We start from the raw sequence: 24423 nt of genomic DNA on the forward strand, positions 1-24423 counted from the left end.
ATTCCTCAAACAATTAACACGAAAGAATGATAGGATAAGTTCAGACTGCATATAAAAACCGAATAAAAAGTTCAGTCAAATAATATCAAATTAAGGAAAAGTCATGAGATTTAAACAAACACTCTCAGAGTTTGTCAATCACTATGTTGAAAAACAAGAACTATTCTGAGAACAAGGTCTTTCTGCATTCCAAAGGGGAGATGAAAGTGCAGAGTACCTGAAGGACAAAATGTGGGCAATACAGGAGGAAGATCCTGGGCAAAAGAATCAAATATGATTACTCGTGAAAGAAGTGTCTGAAGATTTGGCATGGTGCAGTCCAGATATATCCTTTCTGCTGATACATTGTAGTTGAAACTGCCTCCACATCAAAATAACCACCATCTCCGTTTCCGGGTTTTTCCCTGCAGCACATAAGTCAAATGAGGTCAGGAGAATGTCTTGAAGCATTTTATGTAGTTAATGAATAAAACTCGTGTGTTTGAAATTGATAACCTGCAATGTAATACAATAATAATTATCATAAAAATTCTAGTGAACCAAAGGTCCATCATGGCAACAAAAGCAGCCAAGGACATTTTCAAGCTTTCACAGGGGACAAAAACATCAATGGTTTCCTTCAAGCTGCTACAGAGAAAACATGACTCAGTGATTAAACCGCCTCTAAAGTAATATTTGGATTCTGCAAAGGAAACGAGAGGCCATTGGCATCATGGAAGCCCCCATACTATCTACAAGGTAAGGACTCTAGGACAACAGGAAATACTGTGATTTCACTAAATAAAGTCCAGAACCATCCAAATGAACCAATCCTGAAATCCACTTGCACAAACAAGTTCTACAAACAAACCTTGCAAATACTGTTCCTTATTTTTCACTAAACCACCACAAATCTTATTAATTAACGAAACTCCCACTTCCACAATCTCTTTGTGAGAATTATGTCTAAAAAACCTGGGAAACCCAAAACAAACTATGGATGATCATCCACCCCAAGAGTGAGTTTTTTGGTTGATAAAACAAGAAACCAGTCTATTCTTCAGCCCTGCCATTTTGATAATTAACCAAGGTCTGGTTTACAGAACCAAGGACCCTTTTATCATCCCATATATAAACCTTATCACTCTGAATCCAAGATCAGAGGCCTTTGATCAAGAGATCTTTCACAGACCACAGATATTTCAAAAACAACAAGTGCAGAAACTTTTGATCCTTTTAATGCAAGGACATCAACATGATACAAATTTTGGATGCCCTAAATAGGTACAAATTTTCTTAAGTCCCTCTACCATCAATTTGAATCCTGTACATTTAAGCCCAATATTAATCCTCCTATCATAATAATAGTATTTCCCTGTTGGATAAGAATTTAATCATCCTTATGGAGTCCGAGCTCTTGTTACATATCAAATATATGTTATTCAATGATGAGGATTAAGACTGGATAAAGGAACCAAGAAATGGTTTCATTTTTGTAATCGGAAAAACTAAAGCAGAAAAAGAAGCATACTAATGCTTTTCTCATGGGGCCTCCATATTGGGCTAATTTCCTCCAAAGCAACATAACAAGAAATAGACCACTTCCAATTTTAAGAAGTCTAGATCTGATATCGACAGTCTCACAGAAGTTCATGTTCTTGTGCTTCAAACCCCAGCTCCAGCATCTACTTTTCTCAAACACCAAAAGGAGCACTACAAGAAAAAAAACATAATAAAGGAAGTGCATAGGGAAGATAGAAACCTTCTGATCCTGATTTGGAGATTGTATTATGATAGGCTGGGAAAGGACACCATTATCAATGCTCTGAATATATGGCTGCACCTTCTCTTTCAACGTCTCATTTAACTGAAAACCAGAATAGACCAATTCTTATTAAACGAAAGAAGAAATCAGAATGAATCAAAGGATTGTTGCAAAACAAATTATGTATCAAATTAATAGCAAGCACACTTGCAAAAACATTTACCCAAGGAAATGAGGGAAAGCATTTTAGAATGACAAGGTAGTGTTCATGTGTGTCTGGTGTCATGGGTCTTTTTCAAAGGATTGTTTCCTGGTTAATTTTGGGAACAATTATTGTGAAACTTGAAATGTTTGTATATTTCAATATTGATAACAACTCTAAACCAAATCAGTATGTAGTCATTCCTTTGCATCAGGATTGGTCTCAACAAAAATGGGGAGAAAGAAAATAAAAGAGAAATTGGAAAGAAAATTTATTGTAGCCAGTTGAGAATGGATGATCCTGAAGTTTTGGTGAAGTGGACGGACAAGAAACAGTAAATAAACTCATTGAGTTTAGTACTGGATTTCTGAAAGTAGCACAAAGATGTCCATAATATGCACAGATGTCTGTGAACTGGGAAAAAGGTACATAAGTTTTTTGGGCCTAAAAATAAACAAACAAAATTAGGTCTTAGGGACAGGCCAAGTTTCTATGCTTTTTCTTGGGCAACAGACCATGAAATGTGGTCTGTGTGATATAGCATAAACATAATCCTCTGCGCCAAGATGTGATTAGGACTACCATGCTGACATATTTAGCAAAAAAATATCAGTACCCCACATCAACTTCAAATATCACAAACCTTTTCTTGGCGCCATTTTGTTTGCCACTGTGCATCCAAAACTTGATCAGCAATTTCTCTTTGTGCATTGAGAAGAACAGTCATCTCATATAATTTTTTTGGATCTTTGAGATCCTCCTCACTCCAAGAAGATGCATTCAACGGAAGGTTCAACTCCTGCCAATACTCTTCAGTCAGTTGGATACCATTTAAAATAGAACAATGAGCCTCATCATGTTCTTCATGTCTATAATACATACAAAAAGTTATTTGTCAGAATGCCTTTATTCTCTTTGTAAAAATGAAAATTCATGTCTGACAAAACCAAGGAAATCATTAAATTCAAAACCACTGTCAAAAACATGAAGTGATATTAGCATGTGAAACCACAATTCAATTTGTTATAATTTTGAGAAAAATCACACCAGTGCAAGGTGGTATTGATTCTATTGAATGATGTTGCTATCATTTCTCCAGTTCATATCAAGTAAAATGTCCATCATGGTTTCAGTAATTTCAAACGTGCACCCACCAGAACAGTCTATGTAAGAAATCATCATCTCGAGCCCACTTCTATGTCAAAAATATTGAAAATTTCTTTCAGAAATCCTAATCGCCCAAGATTTGTGGGAAAAATAGCGTATTTTTAAATTATTTATTTAGATGAGATCCTTTAGATGATCCTCAACAGTCCAACAAACTGGATCAAAAAATTATTCATTCGTCTATTCCTAGACCTGTATCATCATTGCATTTGAGTTATGGTCAATTGATGCCAATTCATCCACATCAATTTTAAAGAATGTGAGCTTTTATATACAGAAGATGGTCCCATGAAAATGCTTTTTTCTTAACTTGATATTGATTTTTTACTGGACAAGAGAACAATCAAAATGTGAACTTCTAGGTATTGAATTTTATATGTACTATATTGGTAAATGAAGAACCTAGAATCAAGATCTAGAAAGTCACATGATAGGTACAGAGCCATAGCATATATTTGCCTTAAATGTTATGGATCAAGTTTCTTCATCAAGAGATATTTTTCTGTTTGTAATCACATGACTGTTTTGTGATAATTTCTAAGCTACTAACATTGCCAGTACTCTCATGAGAGACCCAAGCACACTGAAACTAACCGTCTCTTTATTTGGATATGGCACCAAGCAAGAGTATTGTAACGGCATAAATGAATTTGATGAAGCAACTAGGAGAGATATTAACAAAGGATCACAGTGAAAGTCACTACATGAGATTTGCAACAAGTTGGACTTGAACCAATTTTTTGCACCAGACTAAGAAGGAGCCAGTAGGTATACTATTTTACTTTACCCTTTACTCATGAATAATATGAGCAGATTTAACTGTGTTGGATGTACAATCATGGTTCTTTCTTCCTTATTCTAGTTCTCCTTGGGAAGAGCATGGCATCCCTTTATTGTTAGTTGATACTCAATGATGATAGGAATATCATTGAACCTTTAAGCTTCCCATGTTTAGACAGGGCAAAGACACTGATCTTTATTTTGGCAGGCAGAGTTTTTGCTCAACTTAAAGGAAGCTATAGATGAAAACAGGATTAAGTTGCAGATGAATCTAAATAAAATAAAAAAAAATGTGGCCTATAAAGACCATGCTAACAGAAGTTAATTATGAAGCCCAAGAAAAGCAGATGCTTTCCTGGTTGAGAAACTGGGTCTTTTGAAGCTCAGAGTGAGGATACGAGGACAGCTCGTCCACAAAGATTGATGAAAAGCTTCTACCAACACATTAATAGAGGTATAAAGGCAACACTTTTCATTTTCCTGAACAAAACTTCTAAAAGAAGAGAGTTGAATTGAGTTCTTATTGTAGTTGCGTAATAAACCAATAATTTATATTTATTCAGAAGGAGGAGGAATGCCAAGATATTTATTCAAAAACAGGTGCAACGCTAATAACAAGGAAGAAATTCTCAGCAAAAGATGTGCATGCTCTCACACAGGCAAATTTATTTGCACTTTTTGTTCTTGCAAATAAATCTGCAACTTCAATTTCCCAACCATTAAATAGAAAATTGCTATAACCTCCATCATTTTCCAAGTATAATGCATCGGCCAAATCATCCTCCAAAACAACATGCATAAACATATTATTTCTTCACTGTATGAGATAACTACAGTAGTCAGAGACACTTTCAGATTTATTTTCAATCATCAATGAATGAGTAGAGGTGCACATATGACAAGAAATAGGAATCAGCAGACAAGGGAAAATAAAGAATACTCACACCCCAATTTTGAGGCCGTGGGGGAGGATCAAGCTTCATGACTTCAGCTTCCAGTGCCTTTCTGGCCTTGTAGTAAGGTACATTCTTTACTACAACAGGATCTTCCCTAGCACGGACAGGATCTATGGAGATCAAGGCCTGTGACAAGAAATATTCTCAAACTAAGAACTGCTGCCAGCATTCAGGCTTAGAAAATTGAAAAGGAAAAGTAAGTAGTATGGCAGTTGCATATATACATGCAGAATAATCAGGTATAAGATAGAAGGCTGAATGCACAGTAGATACCCATTTATTAAATTTCTTCAATTTAACTCTTTACCAATAAAGCAGCAAAGCACCTCACTGCTTTTGTATCGAGTATTTATACGAAAAACTTATTTGATAACCCATTTCTAAATTATTTTTTAATGCTTATTATTCATTCCAAAGAACCAAGCTTAGACATATGAAACCTCTTTTTATTTTAATTTTTTTTTAAAAGAGCAAAAGTTTTTCTGTATTATAATTATAAAGTAAATATAGTGCAAGCAATATAACGTCTGAATATCATAAATGCTTTAGTGTAGAACATTTATTGGAAGGACAAAAACATCCATGCTTATTGACGAAGAAAGCAATATAAAAATTCATAATACAGAAGGTAATGAGACAGGTAAATCATAATGTGGTAGTTGAGAAAAGACCAGCAATAGAAAATTGATGCTGCAGCTTTCAAACTCTCTACACAAGTGATTCCATTGTAAATTGAAAGGTTCTATGTAAGAGGATGATCCCAATTGCATCAAATTAGAGAACGAAACCAGAAACTATTCGACAAAAGCTCAATAGGCTGGTCTCGTGTTTATATATGAAGCTAAGAAGTGTAAATTTTGAAACTATTACAGTAGACATTAGTGACTTGAGAACCGAGTAGGACCTAGTTGCAATGGATTCGTATTTGCATAAGAAGTGTTGGGAAGCTACTCCAGATAACTTCAAGAAGCGATAGCTGACCAATAAAAAGAGAGTTCCTTCTTATTTTATCTTTATCATATACCCATCACTGTATTCCAACAGAGGCCTGTCAACGAATTGAAAAACTTCATCCCTTAGCAAGGTGTAAATAAGAGGTTTAACAAACACCAGAAGAATTTACTCCATGAAGGGGTGGCCTACATCTTCAAATATTTAGTTTCCAGTCATCCACACATTCCAATTCCCATTTTCAGTTGAAAAACTTGAGGAGTTACCAGGAGGAGCAAGCTATTGCATCAGCCAAGTAATTTATTACTACATGAAATGGTCCTCATTTAGCTAAGCTACAAAAAATTTAGGGGTTGAGTTGAGAGAGTTTCTACTTCTTACTTGAATTGGCAATTATTTTAAATGACACAAGAATATTCTGCAACCGTTAAAATTCACAGGGAAAGTGTAAAAGCTTCAGCACCAATGGAGATTGTCAGGTAATCAGCAGTCAGAGACAACTTGCACAAAGCCACTTGACCTTCATCCCACAAAAAACTTATTGGACCAATATATTCCCATCATTATCCTATTATAAATAAGTATATAGCTATTCATAAATAAGTATATAGCTAACCTCATTAGTTTAATCTGTATTTAAGTGGAGAACCTTGGTGTGGTTTCCCAAAAGCAACACAACTGTCTAAAATGCTATGCTGAATTGCCCCTCCAATATACCAAGTCACATGCCATGTAAATATTTGCAAAATGAAGAGCATTTGTGCACTCTCTAATTGGAGAAGCTGCTCAGTGTTTGTGGCATTAGTCTTCAAGTTAAAGGAACAGGCTTCAATGAGCACAAAAAATTATTGGGCAGAAGTGTTCCTTCACAGTGAGTCAATGTTTTTCATCAGAAAAAAATTCGTTAGAAAACAATGATTTTACCTCTTGCAAATGCTCCCAGCCAGGTATTCGCTTGGCTACTACATCTCGAAGTTGATCATACCTCATAGATTCCTAAACCAACACAAGATCACACAATTATAAGGTAGCACTAAAGTAACCATAAGACTGATGAAGTTTTTGATGCTGAACCTAAAATGTCCTGTCATTCAATAAGGGGTCAAAAACATTTTGGTTCCTCAAGTAATAGTATACATTATCATTAAGCCCAGATTAAAGCACACATGATGTTTCCGTTTGTTATTTCGTGTTGCAGTAAAACAACCAGAATGGAACTGGTATAACTTGATTAAAGCTACATGAGATAAAATCAGATCCTCAGGCATCGTCTAAAAACTGGGAATTACAAAATTGGACTGAATTGCCAATTCAAATTTGCCACATAATGAGGTGATAATATAAACATAATTATTATAATATTCTTGACCAACTCTGCCTCAAATAAGAGAATAACATAGAGACCTATCTTTCCAAGAAAATTTTTAACATTTTTTTGTCCAATTCCAAGGATAATATCTTAATATGCATGACTTCAGTAGAATATCTGGGTCCCAAATTTGACAAATCCCATTTCAGACTAGCACATGTATGTTTATGCTATGCAGAAAAAATTTATGGATCTGAACAATTGTATAGAATTGAGGGTGCTAGAGATAGGACCTCTCCAAAATCTAGGTAGGGGAGAATTTACAACACTAAACACCCATATTCACCCCTTTGATTTTATGTATGTAGAAGAACCATAGAATATCAAAAATAAGAAAATAAACAACTTTATAGTAGATTCCAACAGAGAAAAAAAAAATGCTTTTCCAAAATAAAAGATGATCATTAAAGACTAGTTCTGCACAATTGCAAAAATTTTTACATAATCGCAAAAATTTTTACATAATCATGCTCACTTTTATAGGTAATTGAACTGTTGTCCAACAGGAGGGGACAGAGTTTTGTATCAATCTATTCCACACCCTACTTTTCCAAAGGAAGAAGTGTCCTAGAATCATAGCATATCACTTTTAAGTTCAGAGGTTGACCAGAAGATTTTTGGTATTGCAAGAAATAATAGAAACAAGAGAATGAGGCAATCTGAAGGATAACATGCCTAAATAAATAGGGAAATGAAGGAAATGAACAATAAACCTTGTATTGCCACCAAATCTTCTGCTTGACTTCATCATCATAGTTAAATCCCCCCACAATCTGAGGCATTGTAAGTAACCAAAATGCAGCAATGCTGGGGTCTTTCATGCTGTGAACAATATGCTGAAACAGAGGACAAGATCAAGAATGAAAATATGATATAAGAATTAGAGGTGAAATCTGAATTTCAGATGCATGAATATCAATTCTATATCCTATCCAACCCACTGGTTTATAGGATAACTCTTAAAATAACATTTATGAATGTGCACGCTTGTCTTTGTAGGAGTGCATGTGTGTGAAAAACAAAAAACGAGGAGAAATTTTGGTCTAAAAGAAGATAATTAAAAGAGAAAGAACCATAAAAGATTGCAACAAAAATCAATTGTCTAGAGTCACTGCTTCCTGATCAGTGTGAACATGGAATACATAAAAAAGGAAAAAGTCTCATGCATGACGAGGAAATGCCTGCAACAGAATATCAAAGACGAATGCTATCAGATTTTTACTATATTGTTCTAGAAGGAAATGATGCTCTTCATTGTCCTATTCAATGGGAAAGCAAAGGCATATAGAGGGGTACGAGGATGCATGCCCTTAAACTATGGACCAGTTCTTTCCCAAAACAGTGCAGCAAAATATGGGGCTTCATATTAAGAGTTACATAGTGCATCTTCTAACTTTAGCAGACAAAGTAATAAAGCTGCATGGTGTTACAAATCTTAAAAGAAAAAACAGAACTATCAAAATACTCGCAATGAGGGGCAAGAACTAGCCTCATAAGGATAGTGCATCTTTCTCAATATGTTATAGGCTGTCCAGGGAGGCTCCATGATCTGCCAAAACAAAAAAGATAAATAAATTTGAAAGAATTATTGCCATTGCATTGATAAAAGAGGGGAAACAAGGTATTTAGGACATTAGCCTAACTCCTTGAGGACTTTTCTCTTGGTTTTGTTGGAGCACCCAAACAACAAAAGATCCAATAAAAATCAATTATATGAAGCTTATAGCTCAGTATCCCCAGAATAAGCCAGGTATCACATGACCTGTCTAGACTTTAACTTCTTTTAGTCAGTATCAAACTTGTTTTATAGGTTGAAGCACCTTTAAAAAGCCAGTAAAATGCTTATGGTCACAATTTAAAAATAGTGAGGAATAAAATAAATAATGCAGATATTTACAGAAATATAATACTAAATTACTAACTGCAACTTTTCAGACTTGTCCACACATGTATTGATACACCTTTTTCTTCATGAACATGTTTAAATCATTTCTACCAGTATTCCCTTTTTCATCATCCATTGGAGGAGGTCCCTTATTATATCATCTATCAGACCACTCCAATGCCTAAGAAAATGTTCTCATTCTATATACCCACACATTCATCTCAACATCCTGAACTCTACTGCATTTATCTTGTAAAATGTCTCAGTGCACAAAACATTCAGCTGCACCAAGCACAGTCCATTTTTTTGTTGTTAGATAGCATTTTCTCTTTGATCTAACTGAAATACAACACGTGTGCATGTAACACTCATCTACTGTATCTAGTTGGCTCAAATTATGTGCAGAGCACTACTCTTGGAATCTCCTTTCTTTTTTATGAGAACAAGCCATGGTACCAACGACAGTATACCAGTAACTTAAAGCTATCCCCTAGCAAACTTGATGCCCATGACAGGATAAGGCAGTTTTTATCAACAACCCTTATTCTCTTAACGCAATGGTAATCATACCTATAAGACAATTTTTTCATATTTTGGATGGTGATATTTTGATGGTTAGGCTTCTAAAGTCCTATATTTATTTAGTTGTGTCTCCAATATAAGTTAACAAGAAGGACAAAAGGAAACAGTATGTTGTTAAGCAGCAGCACAAGGAAATGAATCCATTAAGTTCAGCATGCATACTAGTTTCAGATATCTTATTATAGTACAGAAGTTCATATTTTGTGTATCTCACGGAAGAAAGGTAAGATCAAGTTGGCTACCTTTAAATGACTGCAAAGTACATAAAAATGAATATAAAAGCAGTAATAAATTCACTGAAAACTCACATCATCAGCAGAGATCCTAATTTGTAACTTGTTTTTGCACTCAGGACATCCCATCACACCCTGCAACATGGATAAGATTAAAAACTATTACACTGATATATTAAATTTTTGTGAAGCTTATGCTATAAAAGAAGTAAATAAGTATAGAGCAACAAAATAAAAACAGCAGCATGAAAAAAGCTTCCTATCAAACCCAACCCACCCCAACAAGAAAGAAAAAAGGATTAATTCTAGATGAGACATCTTTACTGCAAGAGATTATAATCAATGACAAGAACCTGCAATATACGAGATGGTACCACACTCATATGCAGATGAAGCTACTAATGACAATATAATGGCAGGTGGAGAAGTTTGGGAAATTAGCCTCATGCACTTGCAATATAACTCTCACCGATCCATCACAAGTTGGGCAGTCTTTAGATGGCAATGGCAAATGAAGATCCACAGTGGAAGGAAGGTGCACCAACTCAGCCCGATTGTCTGAAATGGCATCTGCAACGGATTCAGCTGTTGCCTTTTCACCACTGCAAAAATTAGAATGCCAAAGGTGTAAAGCTTGGATGGAGATGCTGAAGTGTTTATGTTTAATATCATCTTGAAAATCCACCCAAAATACACCGTAAATTTATTAGGATCTTGCAATCTCACACCTGCAGGGAACCATCTACTGGTTGAATGGAACTACAACAAACAGCTCTTCTCAACCAATCTGAGTTCGTAGACAAAGGTGATTCGTCCAAACAGAAAAAGAAAAGAGAAAAGACCAAAAGAAAGTGTAATATTTGCTTAAGGAGTCATTTTCATAGGTTTGAACATTGTGATACTTTATCAGTGTCCTCATTATGTGTGCATCCAACAGAGAGAGAATCTTCTCTATTCAATTTTTTCCCAAATATTTGGACATGGCTCCACAATTTCCTTCAATTTTTCATGCTCCATAGTAAAACTGATGCAGGAGGAACTTCTATGGTTGTCCTCAATAATGAAACTTACAACCCACAGTAAACTCATAGACTATCCCCATGATCCAAAAAAAAGGACATGACCTTTAATTGATTATTTTTTTTTTTTTGATAGGCAAAAGCAGAAACTATATTAAAGAAGGCCAAAAGGCCGCACCGCATACAAAAGGTATACTAAGCAGCCCCTAAGGCCAAAAAAACAAAACCAAGAACACCTCACCAGCCCTTAAGGGACCGCTACCCACTCCAAGAAGCCTAGAAGTGAAGAGAACTCCTCTCCCCTATACAACTTAGACCAACTCCACAGATTACATACAAAAGAGTTCTTGAGAGACTGAATAGCCAAAAAACCCCCTCTAAAAGCTAACCTATTTCTTTCCTTCCACACCGTCCAAAAAATACATAGCGGAATGGACTTCCATATTTTCTTCCTTTTTTTACCCACAAAAGAACCCTGCCAACAAAACAACGCCTCTTTGACCCTCTCTGGAAACACCCACTGGACCCCGAATAAGGCAAAGGCGATTTCCCAAAGGGTCCTAACCACTGTACAGTGTAAAAGAATGTGATTTACATTTTCCTCTTCACAACCACACAAAAAGCAACAATTTGGAAGCTGCCACCCATGCACTTGCAGCCTATCCAATGTGAGGATTTTTTCCCAAGTACCCTCCCACGCAAAGAAAGCCACTTTGGATGGGACCATATCCACCCAAATATTTTTTCCCGGAAAAACAAGAGGATTAGGGGCTGCCAACAGATTGTAAGCCCCCCGAATCCGAAAATTATCAGTATCCCCCCCTTTCCAAAGCACTGAGTCCTCCTCAGGGGTTACTCTGATGTCCTTAGCAAAAAAAGCAGATCCTCTATCAGCCCCAGCTCCCAATCGTTAGAATCTCTAACCAAACTGAGATTCCACCCTCCTTGGCCAAGCCTCGGGTCCCACACCTCATCCACCGATGCATTTCTGCATGCTGCCAAGGCGAAAATCTGGGGAAACGCTTGGGACAGCGCTTCATTTCCGCACCAATGATCAGTCCAGAACATAATCTTATTCCCCCTCCCCGCCTTGAACTTCATGTTGTTCCAGCACCAGCCCATTTCCTTTAAAATCTCCTTCCACACTCCCACTCCAAAAGGCCCCCGGGCTTCCTTAGATTTCCACCCCCCGTCCTCCAACCCATGCTTCACCCCAATTACCTTCTTCCACAAGACCTCCTTCTCTATGGCAAATCTCCAAATCCACTTGCCCAATAAGGCCTTGTTCAAAGACCCCATCCTCCTTATGCCAAGACCCCCCTTTTCCTTTTGTGTACACACCACCTTCCAATTGACTAAATGGATTTTCCTACCCGTGTTTCCCCCTCCCCAAAGAAAGTCTCTTTGAAGTTTCTCCAGCCTTTTAACCACAGACTTAGGCATTCTAAAGATGGACATTTGATAAATAGGAATGCTAGCTAGGGTACTTTTAATCAGGGTGATTCTCCCGCCCTTCGACAAGTATTGTCTTTTCCAACGGGCAAGTCTTCTCCTCATTCTTTCCTCCACCCCATCCCACATGGGCAAGGCCTTGTGCCGGGCCCCAAGAGGCAGCCCCAAGTATTTAACCGGAAAGCTTCCAATTCTGCAGCCTAACTCCACCGCCATTTCCTCAACATTATCAATCTCCCCTACTGGTATCAACTCACTCTTGGCCAGATTGATCCTTAGCCCAGAAGCCGCTTCAAACCACGCCAAAATCCATCCAAGATGAGTTACTTGATCCTTGCTGGCCTCGCAGAAGATAATAGTGTCGTCTGCAAAGAGCAGATGAGACACCATTATCTCCGCATCCCCTCTGTCTCTAAGCCTACAACCGGAAATGAAGTTCCCCTGTACTGCCCGCCTTATGAGTGCACTCAGCACTTCCATGCCCAAAATAAAAAGATAAGGAGAAATTGGGTCTCCTTGACGCAGACCCTTAGAACTGGAGAAGAAGCCTGCTGGAGCCCCGTTAATAAGGACAGAAAATTTTGCCGTTGAGAAACACCACCACATCCAATCCATCCAACGCGACCCAAAGCCCATCTTTTTCAAGACCTTCATAAGAAAACTCCAACTGATGCTGTCGTAGGCTTTCTCAATATCCAACTTGCACACCAGCCCCTTTTCTTTCCTCTTTTGCCAGTAGTCAACCACCTCATTAGCTATAAGAGAGGCGTCTAGAATTTGTCTCCCCCTTACAAACGCATTCTGATCATCCGAGACCACCTTGTCTAATACCATTTTCAGCCTATTGGCCAACACTTTGGCCATAATCTTGTACAGCCCCCCTAACAGACTGATAGGCCTAAACTCCCCTAGGTCCTCAACCCCACCTTTTTTTGGGATGATGACCAAGAAAGTGGCGTTCAGACTTTTAGCGAATGACTTCTGATCATATAACTCCTTGAACAGCTCTACTATCTCCTCCTTAGCGAAGTCCCAACAAGCTTGCCAAAAGGCCACAGTGAACCCGTCCGGGCCTAGGGCCTTATCGCCGTTCATATCCATCAGAGCAGCGAAAATTTCTTCTTCAGTAAAGGGGACCTCCAAAGCTTCAGCTTCACTATGGTCGAGACTTTTGAGATGCAGCCCCTCTAAGTCGGCTCTCCACCCTGGTTCTTCCCTTAGCTGATGCTGAAAAGCCTTAACAATCCCCTCCCTCACCTCCTGCTCCTCCACCAATTCCTCGCCATTTATTATAATTCTATCCAAAAAGTTATTTCTCCAATGGGCACTAGCCATCTTGTGAAAGAACCCTGTATTCTTATCCCCTTCTTTAAGCCACAGCTCCCTAGACATTTGTCTCCAATGGGCTTCTTCCAAAAGAACCCACTTCTTGAAGTTCTCCTTAGCTTCGTTTTTCATATCCGTTTCCCTTTCTGAGAGGTCCCTACCACTTTCCACCCTATCCCAAAACTCAATTTGCCGAAGGGCTAAGCTTTTATTCACTTCCACTCTACCAAAAACATCCCTGTTCCAGACTTTAATTTTCTCCTTCATCACCTTCATTTTAGCAGCCATTCTAAAGCTAGCCCTTCCTACTCTTTCCCCTCCTTGCCACCATTCCCGAAGGAGCTCCTTAAACCCATCCACCTTGAGCCACATATTTTCAAACCTGAATGGAGAGGGTCCCCGGCTCATCCCACCCCCCTTCAACAGAATAGGGAAGTGGTCAGAGGTAGGCCTAGGGAGCCTACACTGAACAGCCCCCCTGAAGATATCTAACCAACCCTGGGATACCAGGAAACGATCCAATCTCGCCCAAGTCTGGTTATTCCTTCCCCCACTCCAAGAGTACACACCCCCCTGCAAGGGGAGATCAATAAGGGCAAGGTCATCCACCACCTGAGCAAACCTACGCATTGCTCCATTAAGGCTACCCTGCCTGCTCCTATCCCTTTGAGATAAAGTAACATTGAAGTCCCCTCCTATGCACCAAGGCTCATCCCAAATTCCCCTTATCGCTCCTAACTCCTCCCACAACATCTCCCTCTCCTTCCTATTACACGGCCCATAAACACCAGTAAAAGTCCAAACCACTTCGTTTTCAACATTCTTCAACCTACACGATATAGAATAATTGCCCACCTCCATCTCCAGCAGCTCCAGAGATCTCTTATCCCAGCAAACCAAAATACCACCCGCTGAGCCTTGGGCTCCCATAGCCCCCCAATCGAGGAACCTCCCAGAGCCCAGACTCCTCACCACCCCCTCAGTCATAGTCTGAATCTTCGTCTCCTGAATGCAGACTAAGTCCGCCCTTTGGCTCCTAATCATGGCCTTGATCACTTTCCTTTTAGAGCTATCATTAGCTCCCTGCACATTCCAACTCACCAGCTTTATCTTCATAAAACAGCTGGAAACTGGCCCCCTCTTCCTTGCACAATGCCTTTCTGCTTCCTTCCCCCGTCATAGTTGATGGAACACTCAAGCCTCTTCAATTCCCTCTCAAATTTCGAATTTTCTAAGAGAGACTTGCGGTGCACTTTTTCCCTTCTTTTTCTGATTTTAACCATAAAATCCAGAATGTCCTTCTCTAACCCCGCTGTAGGAAATCCCAAGAACTGATTGAACCTTGCCAGCTCGCTCTCTTCCCAACTGGCCTCCCTCCAGTCCCTAATTTCTGGATCCATCTCTCCAACAAGACAGAGGCCCTGTCCACTAGCTCCCATCACACCATTGTTATCTTCCACCATCTCCCAGCGATCCATAGACTTCATTGCTGCAGGCGTCCTTTCGATCATTCTCCGGTCCAAAACTTCCCTCTGGGATGCATCCAGCACCACCCCAGAACGGTCATAATACTCCCCCAGTGGAGTCCGACCAGAAAAATAAGAAGGGGGAGAGGGAGAAACACACACCAACGGTCCATAGAAATTAGGGGCGGTCCCATACCTCAAGGCTTCCTCCATTAGAGCGTCATCTGTCATCGAGCTCTCCACCAACCTTTGCTCCTCAGCCGAAGGCCTCCACAACCCACTCGTCACCATTAGAAACGACCAGGGCTGGTCCAGGCCCCCCTCAGAGCTTGGACCTACCCCATTAAAGGAACGGGCCCCCCGCACATGGGCCTCATCCACATTACAGATCAGAGGCGAGTCCGGGCCTCGAATCCCCAGTCCAACCCTTCCTAACAGCTTCTTCGAGGCCCGCCCAACGTCAGGAGGCAGCCCAATGTGGGTCAGCCCAGATTCGCAAGGAAAGGCCGTGGATGGGGAGGAACCAGAGGCGTCAAGCGGCCCAAGGGCCCACTGCGTCGCCAGCCCGCATGATTCATGGGGCCCACCCAACACCAGACCCGAGTCCGGACCCACAGTCAGACCCGACCCCGAGGACTGCCCCCTCGTCCCATCATCAGACTGCAGCCGGACCTCGAGGCTTGAGCCTGCTACCAACCCCCTCACTCGCCCCCCCGCGCGTGCATAGCCTTCACCCCCGTCCTCGCCATCTGAAGCCAGAATGCCTTTGCCCTTTTCCTCCCTTACCATTCTCACAGTCGGCCTAATTTCCCACCACAGAGACAGCACATAGCGGTGCTCCTCGATTCGAACTTCCATTACATTGGGGGGCCTCTCCTGATTAAGCTTCACCAAGATCCTCGCCCACTGCAAGTCTTCCAACATTTCCGTCTGGTGGTCGATATCGATGAAGCCCCCGCATGCATCCCCTATTCTCTTAAGGGTATCCCTCTCCCAAAGCGAAACTGGCAGACCTAGGACACGCACCCAAGCCTCGCTCCTCTTTTCTCCTTCCTGCAAGCACCCGCACTCAGGCCTCCATTTTTGCAAACTGAGAGGAGACCCCAAGCACGAGAAACCCCCAATTTTTAGGGCTTTCTCTGCTTCGGCCAAAAACTCAAATTCTAAGAGGGCTTTGCCCCTTTCCATTTTCGCTATTCCTAATTTGCCCTTTAAGCACCAAAATTTCGCCAATTTAGTCCCCCACTCTCTCAAATCTTCCCCTTTCCCAAAGCTGGTGTCCCAACTCCCCACCAGGCAATGAACCAATTTCCCCATACTCCGGCTCAGCTCCCTCTTGCCTAGCTCCACCCTCGCCGCTGCGCTCTCTTTCTCCTTTGATTGCACCACTGCTTCCGCGTAGGTTTTCCCCGTTGATGGCCTCAGAAGCGTCGCACCTTTTGTTTGAAAACTCATTTCCCTGTCGTAACACCCCAAACGGCGTAGCATCCCCGCCATTAACACCCAGTCATTTTTGTCACCATTTCCCTTCGGGATAAAAATACTAAACCTTTTGTTTCCCAAATCTGTAACCCCTAACCGAATAAACAGCCCCCCCTTGTTTTGGTCTCGCACCATAAGAAAGGACCTCCCACTGTCCTTCCACTGCCTTTCCCAAGTTCCGGTTCCTGCAGTCCCAATACAGGCCTCCAGACCATCAATGAAGCATCCGATGCTATTCGGTCCCAACCTGACCCACGAGGATACTCCCCCTTTCCTTTCTACAATCAGCACTTGTACCTTGCCTTTCTGCTCCCGTACCTCTACATCAAACCATTTCGATTCCACTCCGAAACTTCCCTTCTTGGCCCTTCTCCTAACCCCCACGAAGCCATCACCTTCTTCATCAACCCTTGTGTCGCCCTCATGCCCTTCTAGCACTCGCCGCTCCCCTCGCTCCCTTCCATCGCTTTCACCCTCTCTCACACTAACCCTCTCTCTCGCTCTCTCACCCATGGAAAGTGGTCCTGGTACAGTTTTTAATCATTGGGGAACATAAACTAACTATTGCATTTTGTTAGGGTGTATCAAAACCTACCTTTGACTGATTATAGTTCAACAATATATTTAACAACTCAGATTTCTAGTCAAGAAGCCATAAGCATCATAAATTCTGAGTTGCTGAGTATTTAAAGTGCACCAAAGCTAAAGGCATTTCAGCAATCATATATAGGACAAAAATAAATTCCTGAATGTGGTGGTTACATTTTATCTTTTTTTTTAAAAAAAAAAAAAAAAATACCTTCTCTATAATGCTTGCCAAAATCATAGTTAACTCAAGAGATCACTGGGGATTTTTAAAGATCCTGCACCAGTATCACCTGGAAATGGATGCACTGCAACTTGGTATTTGTTTAAAGCCCAAACATTTTAGGAGTTCTCCAAATGAGCAACTGACCTCCATGAATTCATGATTAATAAAGCATCAACTTTATAAACAACTAAAAACAGCATATTAGTTTTCATGTTCACCACAGTGAAAATTAAAACCTAAATAGATATAGATTACCTTTTCAAGGAGAAATTTTTCACTTGGTATTGCACCTTCCCTGATCCTCTGCACATAGTACATCGCAATGCCTGCCATCCATTACAGGTTCGACAATTCCTGCAGTTCCAAGTACAATCTTAACTTTTAAGGAGGCATCTAATTTAAACCTAGTTGGCCTTAAATGACACCAGCATAAAATTGAACAGTAAGGTATATACGATGATTTACATATAAATTCTCAGCTTGAAATGCCTTTCAGTATAAGGACATTCTAGTCAATTCTTTACAAATTATAAATTGATCTATGTAACGAAGGATATCAAGCTCTTTTTAATATCCATTAAATTGCTGCATTCTAGTAATACATTTTAATATCCATTAAATTTCTGCATTCTAGTAATACAAAACAATAACTTTGACTGATACCCATATTTTGAAAGTACAACAGAAGGAGGATCCTTATAGAAAGGTTTGATAATTCACAGACAATAAAATGTCATTCAAAGAAATCCAACCTGTACACTACCAAGAACTGCGAGCAGCAAATTTGATCCCAAATACTAGGTAGGATCAGGCATTGTCGATGTAGTTCATTTTTCAGCAGTTCTCAACATGGCTTCAAAACTCCTCTCATTTAGGTAAAGTCCAAGGAGTTCTATTGGTGATAGGAGAGGAGCCTGCTTGGGACCATTTGCTAATGATCCCAATAGCAGATACCAGTTGGCTCGTACAAAAGCAAACATATTGGTTATGCAATTTAAATCATGAGTCAAACTAGTAACAACATCATAATTTCCTATAGACAATAACAGGGCTAATGAAGAGCCCAAAGGCCATGGTGATATAGTGAACTGCACTATCTAGAACCTTTCCTACCGTAGGAGAATTGTGAAAGGTTACCATTGTTAGGATAGGGTCTTTAAAAACAAAACATGATATAACAAAATTAGACTTGAGCTTCCACTGTATCTATCTATTGTATGCATTGATATTGATTTAAGCATTCAGACTCATATCACTTGCATTGTACATGACTTGATACATTAGGAGTTACACAAAAGATACAAGTCATGGGTTCTTTGCAAGATTATAAGTAATTCATGGTTGATTCATGGATTTGGGCAATCCAATAGAGACCATAGTGCATTACCTCCGAATTTGAGGGATAATGTGTCTTGACCATTGGGATAGGGTTCCCATGATAAGTGCACTAGTGTGTATCGTTACATTGGACAAAATTTACAATGAATCACAACATAAGGCTATTAAGTTGTCATGATTTATCAAACTACTATATCACATAAACTCTCAACCTTGAGAGGATATTGAGTTTGTACTTAAATCAAGACGAGGTTTTGACCTATGGGTGAGACCCTAAAGTGGTCATATATTCCCTACGGCTAATGACAATAGGTATTCTTAATAGAGACACCACGATATCTCATGGGATTGAGACAATATGCCTCATTGGGTGATCTAAAGAACATGTGATCATGAAATCTATGACCATAGTAATTCCTTAAGTAAAATTTGACATATGTTCTTTATGAGGTAAAATATGTCAGTTGATCACATAATAGAAAGATTTGTAACTCAGAGATTGAAAAAGTAATCTTCATGGGTTGATAACACTATTCTATTATATTACAGACACCAATTCATGGGAAGTCTTCATGCAATGAATAGTAGGCTACAAATCTGAGCTTTAGCTCATTATAATTTCATAGGATACTGGAGTACAGTTAACTCTCTTTAGTGGAATGTTAAGTCAACTTCAAAATTGGATTCTGAGGGAGCTAATATTTTCCTATGGGTCCTAATGGTACCCGTTTGAGCTCCTAGTTCATGGTGACACAATTTATTTGAGGGATTTGCATTTGTAGTTCATAAGTGTGCAAAAAAGTGTTTTGGTAAAAACACGATGTTGCACTATTTTTTTTTTTTTTTTTTTTTTAAAGAGGAACCTTCCGTGGCCTAGCCCTTAAGACCCTCCATGGGGATCCAAACCTCAGGGTGCTATCCATGTCCACAATAACCAACACCAGGTAAATCAGGGTATTATCAACAACAAGATTCGAACCCTAGACTATGTGCCTCTTATTGGGACCACACCTCCCAACATTCGCTATGACTTGTTGGGCTACCCTAGCGGGCACAAGGTTGCACTAAACCTTCTGAACGGTCTTTCTAGATTTGTGGTTTAGGCTAATTAATTAATTATAACCCAAGTGGGTTGAATTAAGTAACCCAGACCCAATTTGGGCTTAAGTCACTTAAGCCCACATGGAACCCTACATAAACCCCCTTAGGGGTTTAAGGTTTAGGTTTTTGGCAATTTTCCACTGTGTTCCAGAGAGTGAGAGAGAAACTTTAGCCACCCTCATGGGGATAGAGAAGCCCACCCTTCTCTTGTGTCAGAATCCATGAAGAGAGCGATTGAGTGGAAGATTGTTGGGTAAACGAGCTCTTTGACAACTTCTTCAGATTGGATTCAATCTAAGAACATCTAGATCGTAGGTTTGAGTGTCTATCTCTAGATCTATGTTCATTATTGGTTTTTGATGTCATATATTTCTGTTGTGATAGATCTATAGAAGCTTATGATAGAATGCATCCTACCTGATTTGGGGCTAGGGAATGGAGCAATTTGTGTTTCCCAGCAACCACTTGGTATATCTGTACAATATAGTAACTGTTTTACTTCTAATTACAGCCAGCATATGACTTTCTTGACAAGAATTTGATATTTCTCGCATCATTAGATGTATTGCAGAAGGCATAGCAAGTTGATGTATTCACATCCCTATATTCAGTGTCAACATAGGTCTTAATCAAAGAACTGTAATTTAACTTCTATAATTTTTTCCTGCAGTTGTGAGAAAAAGAAACCAAAGGAATAAACCCATTAAGTTTGGAAGCATCCCTCCAAAGAACCCCATCCTAATTTGAACTTTAATACTCTCCTACAAGTGTGTGGTTCCAGAAAATCTACAAATTCTTTAAATGGCTTCTATTACAGTTTGGAGAGTACTGTACCTCATGATTTATGGTAATGTCATTCAATTGCTGCTTTCAAATAACTCTAGCAAAACAAGCATATTTAACCAGAAAATATGTCAAAGCTCAAATGTCATAAATGATGAGGTTGCTTAGTGTGCTTAAGGATACCATGTATTTGTCAAGGCTATTTCCTTTTTGGATAAGAATGGCAGTCAAGATAAGCTGTTAATCAAAGTTCCATGACATCAAAAATATCTTCAAGTAATAAACAATAAAACATCAAGGATATCATAAAAACATCAGAGATTAACATAATTTGCAAAAGAACAAAATAATAGCAATTGACAGATAACAGATGCCACAATCAAAATTCAAGGGATACTGAAAAACACCTTTGGCATAGAACCTTCTTTCCAAGGTCTAATGCAATATCATAGGTCCCAAGAGTAGCAACAACCTGCAATCAACCACCCGCAAAGAAGACAACCAATTTAAGGGATTCATGTTAACATCCACAATGTGAACAATAATATAATTGGTTTCAAAGTTCTGATTCCCTCTTTTGCAACTACTAGAGAGGCAAACCTTCAGATTGTATTTGAAATGTTATGGGGAAAGAATTGTGAAGAAAATATTTTGAACCCATGATCCAATGCAGTTTAATGACAAAAAAAAAAAATTGAGATAGAGAGTTTGTCACACAAGATTTGATAAAATAAATTATGATGATTTAAGATGAAAACGATGAAACTCACTAAATGTGACATCCGGACTCAGTATCAAGTTATGGCTATATATAATAATGAAAGAATGTAACTTTTAGCTATTAAAAAGGAAACATAAAAGGAGCAGACTTGAGCAGAAAATAGACTATAGGTCATGGAAGAACCAAATACTATATCAAGCAGCAGACCTTGTCAGCTATGTTAGTATAGTTCCTCAAATCCCCAATCAGCTATAAATATCATCCTTAACCAAAAGAGATATCCTATTAGATCACCAAGCTTCAGAAAGAACTAGTCGGACCTCCAGATGAAGTTATCTAACACAACTTACTATCAAAGGAATAATCATATTCTTGTCTGCGATACCATTTTCTTTGCAATCATGTTCATTTGAATAGCAGTCCACTGTTCATTGCCAAACTATAAAACAGACTTAAATAAATTATAATTCATATTTTAAAATTTTGCAAAATAAAAAAATAAAAGAAAAAACCCACTAACCAAGTGACTAGCATCAATCAAGCAAGTAGTGAACTAGGAGAATTCTTGTTCCCGGGAAGCTTGAAAATCAATTTGAAGGTGTTCTACAATCAAGCATTCTTGACAGTTGTTCTACAATCACGTCCCTCTAAAATTAGTTCTCCACTACAACCCCTCATGGAAAACCACACACAATAATGACATTGTTCACTTTTTGGTGTCTTCTAGGCATCATTTTTCACCATTCCTCTATTTATACTAATAATCTTGGTAAACTACATTTCATATATTGCTTATTTGCCCTCCTTACTAGGAAATCTAAATTGTAAAGCATCTCTTCAAAACTCTAACTTAAAAATAAATCCTTTCTGTAATTTGTCAATAAAGTGTATATTATCTACAAAACATACACCAAGAACCTATTGCAATTTTTCCCAGTATATTCATCCATAACTAATGCAAAGATATAAGAGCTTAATGTTGAATCTTGCCATAAGTCTATTGTGACTGCCATTTCACTTCTCTCTTCCAATTGTAAAACACTGGTATTACTTCTTCTATGTCCTCCCATGTCGTTCATCCAATGTGGATACCTAACTGATAGGCCCCCTCTGTCACATTATTTCTTTAGGAACCCAATACACTTTTACAACTAAAAAAATACCATACTACGGACAAACCCACTAAATCAAACAAAGGTTCATACAATGTCAACTTTCAGAGTGACCAAAAGTTGAAAACAGATAAACCCACTAATTAAAAACACAAACACTTGCTAAAAAGAAAAAGAAAGATATACAATCTACTGACAGATAGATAAAAACTAGCCACCCACTTAACAAAATGCTCAAGTGAACCATTTAAACTAACAAATATCAAGTCAGCCAGAACTTTCACACACCCATTAAATCAGAAGTATACATATGAACTCCACTCAGGCAAAAACACAAACAGCTGGTGCAGTCGTGACCCACTTGCCCAAATGACAAGTAACAACCCAAACAGCCGCTAAATTCTCAAAATTCACACACCCACTTCACCAGATTACAAGCACCAACGAGAAAACACATTCACACATTCACACAAAACATACAAATGCATATTGGGTCATTCATTAGATGATAGCTTACGAAGATGGCGGAGAAAGAGAGTTTGGAAATGAACTCGGGGATGCCAAAGCCGCGAGGAGCAGAACCAGCAATGTCATAAGCGAGGGTGAAGGGAGAGAGAACAAGCTTAATTGGGAATTCGAGTATGTCAATCAATTGTTGGCCGTGACGAGCCGAGAATTGCTTGTACTGTAGGTCTGCGAACTGCTTCAGATTCCTCATCATACGGTCCGTCCCTTTCGTCATTGTTGACGGGAGAGAGAGAGAAACAGAGAAAGGATAACGCTGGTTAAGGCCTTCAGCCTCCTTGCTAATGGGTTTGGGTAGTTTATCACAGACTGGGATAAGCCACTGCAGAGACCAACCAAGTCTCCGTTCCCAAACACTCTCCTTATATTATTATTATTAATCCAACACTAAAATCTATTTTCAAATAGTGATTGGAAAAATTACAATTATTTTCTTTGTTAAGATTATTTGGGAAAATTAACTTAAGTTTCTTTCAAAAAATTAATTTATTTTTTTTCTAAATTATTGAATTAATATTTTTAATTCTAACTAATGTTTACCTTCATTCATATAAATGTATTTATTAAACAATAATATTAAAACTAATAAAATACTTATAAAATAATAAATTCTCATACAAATAAGATAAAAACAATTGAAAAAAAAAGTAGGTTTTGACTCACTAATATGAAAATATATAAAAAAAATAACTTCAAATTTTTTAAATCAATATTATATTTATTTATTTAAAAATAATTTGAAATATATACACTTTTAAATGAATTTCTTTTACTTGACATGTCATCAACATCAATTGACAATAACATCCATTCACGACTAAACTCTTCCACGTGATTATTTATTTTCGTTTTAGATATTTATTATTATTATCATATTTTATATTTCTATTTTTTTTCTTTCCAGATTTTATTGGCTACCAATATTCACATCAAGAATTTTACATAAAAAAAATAAAAACAGCGATATATTACTTTTTTTATCTGTATTTCTATCTCCCAAACTCAAGATGAAACAAACAAACAAACAAAAACCCTTAAATAATCAAAGTCCTTTAAATTAGTTTTAACTTACCATAATAAAAAAAAAAATCCTAAAGAGACCGTGAAAAAAAAAAAAAATCATAAACCTTATTCCCAATAAACTCAAACTTATCTATTGTCCTATAGGATTTCACTCACTTTTAATGTTTACATTCTTCAAACTACTTCACCTTTGTTTAATTTAAAAAAAAAAATTATCAAACCACAAAATAATAATGATAATAAAATAAATATCTAAAAGAAGGGAAAATATTTATGTAAAAGAGTTTAGTTTATTTGTCAAGTGATATTGAATACATGACAAGTAAAATGGGCTTATTAGGGAATAATTAGATGACTATGCATGTATTTCAAATTATTTTTAAATAAATAAATAT

General features: G+C 38.3%; 1 protein-coding gene across 2 annotated transcripts; it reads right to left on the reverse strand.

Moving 5' to 3' along the window:
• Positions 1–27: 27 nt before the first annotated feature.
• LOC100252134 (uncharacterized) lies at positions 28–23350 on the reverse strand. Of its 2 annotated transcripts, XM_002285020.4 has the most exons (12): positions 22998–23350; positions 21055–21119; positions 17681–17779; positions 10339–10471; positions 9945–10004; positions 8659–8718; positions 7883–8005; positions 6725–6796; positions 4838–4975; positions 2590–2745; positions 1742–1846; positions 28–404 (listed from the first exon to the last, which is right to left on the reverse strand). In XM_002285020.4, exons 1-12 carry the CDS (start codon positions 23220–23222, stop codon positions 369–371), a joined length of 1272 nt encoding a protein of 423 aa, XP_002285056.1. In that variant the 5' UTR covers positions 23223–23350; the 3' UTR covers positions 28–368. The 2 variants fall into 2 exon arrangements, with proteins under 2 accessions (XP_002285056.1, XP_059591366.1); XM_059735383.1 differs by having other exon boundaries at positions 28–1846; positions 22998–23346.
• Between the last annotated feature and the right edge of the window lie 1073 nt (positions 23351–24423).

This window comes from Vitis vinifera, chromosome 19 (genome assembly GCF_030704535.1).
Source record: "Vitis vinifera cultivar Pinot Noir 40024 chromosome 19, ASM3070453v1".
Classification (NCBI taxonomy): domain Eukaryota; kingdom Viridiplantae; phylum Streptophyta; class Magnoliopsida; order Vitales; family Vitaceae; genus Vitis; species Vitis vinifera.